This window comes from Lactuca serriola, chromosome 8 (assembly GCF_051521515.1).
Source record: "Lactuca serriola cultivar US96UC23 chromosome 8, Lser_US96UC23_V15, whole genome shotgun sequence".
Classification (NCBI taxonomy): Eukaryota; Viridiplantae; Streptophyta; class Magnoliopsida; order Asterales; family Asteraceae; genus Lactuca; species Lactuca serriola.
In genome coordinates, this window is record NC_136415.1 from 298,094,335 (window position 1) to 298,097,590 (window position 3,256).

Sequence of the window (3,256 nt, forward strand, 5' to 3'; positions counted from 1 at the left end):
TAATCCGGTAATCACAAAATAAATCAAGCGGAAGAATAAATCAATGATTGTTGCACTCATGAAACTGAAATGACACTGTATTCTTCTACCAGTTTTGATTTCTACGGCACATTTATCTCATCCATTTCCGATTTCCGAGTGAAAGAGTCCGAAGAAATACACATTCATCTTCTATTCTTTTGACTTCTAACTTGATTTCCGATTCAAATCCTTATCGATATGCGTTTCACTTTCGCAGTATTCCGTTACTGTTAGACAATTTTCATTTCCTTAATCTATTCTAGTATTCTTCTATCTTGATTCTTGATTCTCAATTAGAAGTCTTTTACATGTATTATCATGTATTGAAATGGATATGACTAAAATCACATCTTATAACAATTTATTTATGGATCTTATGACTCAATACGAGTCTTTGCATTGCTTGTTCTGTTATTTTATGGCGTCCGTAGTGATGGTATGCTGAAACTATATGAGAATCTGATGCGTAACAACTTTAGAAGGTACGGTTTAGGAAATAGTTTAAGAATCAATTAAGGATTTCAAACTGTTCACCTAGAATAACCAGAAATCCTTGAGCATACTGATCAATGTTATAGAAAGCACAATGTTGGGATGATTTGATTCGTTAGTCTGATCACTCTCAATTACTTTTTCGATTAGAATATAGCTATGTGATTGAGCTATCTAGTCCTTGATACTATAAATTCTTAACAGTGAATGATAGGTTTTAGTAACAAGTTTGCTATGTACTTTTGGTATATTAGATGTTATAAGAATCATGTAGAAATTTCTATTAAATTCTTGTTGATTTAGCTTATTACAACATGAAAATTCCTTTATACCATATTAAAATTATCCATGAAGACCTTTTATGTGAATACAATTAAGGATTATATTAAAGGCCAAAGGACCTCAAAATTTTGGTTCGTTTAGATCTCCTAAACTGGTTGAGCCGCCCTGAATTGGTTAGCAGGAGCAAGTCTTCCATTTTAGATGCATATTTCTAAGTGTTAAGTATCTTTAAATATTTATTTTGGAGTTACGAATAGTGATTCTTGGTTCAGAAGAATTACTATTCTAATGTTCAAAAATCATAGTTTTTAATATTCGAAGACAAGAATTACTATTTTCTCTCAAAGTTATTCATCATTTTCTACTAAATTAAGTATCCTGAAAATAGTTTTGATTCTTTTGAAGAAACTTGCATACCCAAATATTGTAAAAGCTATTCTCAATTTCTGATTTTCTCTCCTACGGAATAAATTTGAAGATTGGCGCTTAATAAAATTTCTATTATATTCTTGTTATTAAAATATAATATTCTTTGTTTTTTCTTGATGTGTTGTGTATATTATTGTATTATTGTTTTCTGCATGCTTGAAATTAATCTCTTGTGAAGTTATTCACAACTTTTATTCATTAGCCAATGCACGATATTTGTGAAAATACAATCTAAGATACATATCTTACGTACAAAATCTTTTAATTTACAACCTTGTATCTTTTCCGCTTTGATGCGTATATTGTAATCATCCTGCAATCTTACTATAACTGTGTGACATCCAATAATTCAGCAGACAATCGTATCCCAATTCCTTACGATAAGTAAACCAGTTCCAACAACCTGGACTCTATCAATGCGACATCGAACCCTACCCGAGCTTGAAAAGCCTGCATACATACATTATACAAAATGCAGTCATTAGCTATGAAGCTGGATATATACAAATTATTGCTTATGCTAATTATGTACGCATTTGTATACATGGGCTTAGTTTTAGTGTTAAAGTGGTGATAAATTCACATATATATGCATGCAGTTTGGAGTAGCCTAATCAGTAACATGGCATTGATTAAAAGGAAAGCATGAAGTTTTTTTTTTTTTTTTTTTTTTTTTTTTTTTTTTTTTTTTTTTAACACAACCATGAAATTGTTGAGATGCGCCTTTCCATCCCTTCGAATACCTTTGCTAAAAGGAACACATGAAGTGGTGGATGGAAGATTTTTATTTTTTAACCATGAAATGCATGTTCCAATTCCAATAGATTTTGTTTATGACGTATTCCAGCTTTATGTAACACAGTACAATAACAGTTGTTATTTTAACAAAAGTTCTGCCGTTTTGTTTTTTTGTTTTTTTTAAAAACAACTATAAATATTTACTTTTATGTGTAAACAATCATTCTAAACAGCTGCACGTAAGGAATGATTGACCTGAAAGCTTTTTTTGTAATACAATGAACATAAAGACTTTTCGACACTTTTGAAAACCGGACCGGACCAACCGGTAGAACCGATTCAACCGGGAACCGGTCAGGAATCACTTGAACCATCGAACCTGTAACACGGTTGGTTCGATGTCCGGTCCGGTTTTCAAAACCTTGTTTTTCGAAATTCATAGAACCACTGTTAATTACCTGAGCATGGATGGTGCAATAGATGAGTTGACCAACAGTGCAGAAACTAGAGTTCGTAATTTCAGCACCACCTTGCTCTATAACACTCAATACGCGAAAAGCCTCGGCTTTCTTGTTATTCGCCGAGATGATCAAGTTCACCTCAAGTTTCGAATCAATTTCAGTCACTCGAACAAGCTGCAAACTGTGTCCGTTATTTGAAGCACATCTAAGCTCGTTTTCAAGCTCTTCTTTCCTTGCCTTCAATCGTTCCACTCTTTCTTTCCGCTGTATCAGTGCATTCGCTGCACGATCCAAGAACTCTGGCAATGGCATCCTCTCCTGTATCAGGTATGATGTTAGATAATCAGATTAAATGAGAGAGAGAGAGAGAGAGAGAGAGAGAGAGAGAGAGAGAGAGAGAGGGGTGTACGTAAGGTTGAAGATGAAGGAAAGAGGCAAGAGTAGAGTAGAGGTGTTTCATCCGATCACGGCGTTGTCTTTCAGAAGCGGCCGGTTTCCGGGGAACAGATGAACTGCTGCCGGTCATCTGGATTTGTGTTAAGTGCGGTTGTGCATCAGTAGTGGAGTTTAGGGTTGGGCTTTATAGATAGGTACTGTTGGGTCGATCAGACCAGGTCTACTCATGTACAGTAATAGCCACAAAATTAGACGACTTAAAGAAGTCGTTATCTATGTGAAGCAAAAATAGGACCAACATCATATTGTCACATTCCACCGTATTTTGCAACAATTCAAAGAACCCGTTTCTTGTTCGAAATACTAATGTTTTACTTGTTTAGTATTTCCTCGACTACGATATAATTAATGAGTAGATGATTTTTATTTAATTTGTG

The 3,256-nt window shown here is 34.1% G+C and overlaps 1 protein-coding gene across 1 annotated transcript; it reads right to left on the reverse strand.

The window, feature by feature from the left end:
• Window positions 1–1,332: 1,332 nt before the first annotated feature.
• On the reverse strand, window positions 1,333–2,988 carry LOC145069316 (transcription factor bHLH168-like). The gene is made up of 3 exons (XM_079016250.1): window positions 2,833–2,988; window positions 2,421–2,741; window positions 1,333–1,674 (listed from the first exon to the last, which is right to left on the reverse strand). Exons 1-3 carry the CDS (start codon window positions 2,947–2,949, stop codon window positions 1,600–1,602), a joined length of 513 nt encoding a protein of 170 aa, XP_078872376.1. The 5' UTR covers window positions 2,950–2,988; the 3' UTR covers window positions 1,333–1,599.
• Between the last annotated feature and the right edge of the window lie 268 nt (window positions 2,989–3,256).

Excerpts from the sequence above, each read along its gene's own strand:
- LOC145069316 (XM_079016250.1), bottom strand. The coding sequence starts at position 2,949 with ATGACCGGCAGCAGTTCATCTGTTCCCCGGAAACCGGCCGCTTCTGAA. Across the intron at positions 2,742-2,832 it reads TCCTTCATCTTCAACCTTAC|GAGAGGATGCCATTGCCAGA; the intron begins GTACACCCCTCT and ends TACCTGATACAG. Across the intron at positions 1,675-2,420 it reads ATTGCACCATCCATGCTCAG|GCTTTTCAAGCTCGGGTAGG; the intron begins GTAATTAACAGT and ends GTATGTATGCAG.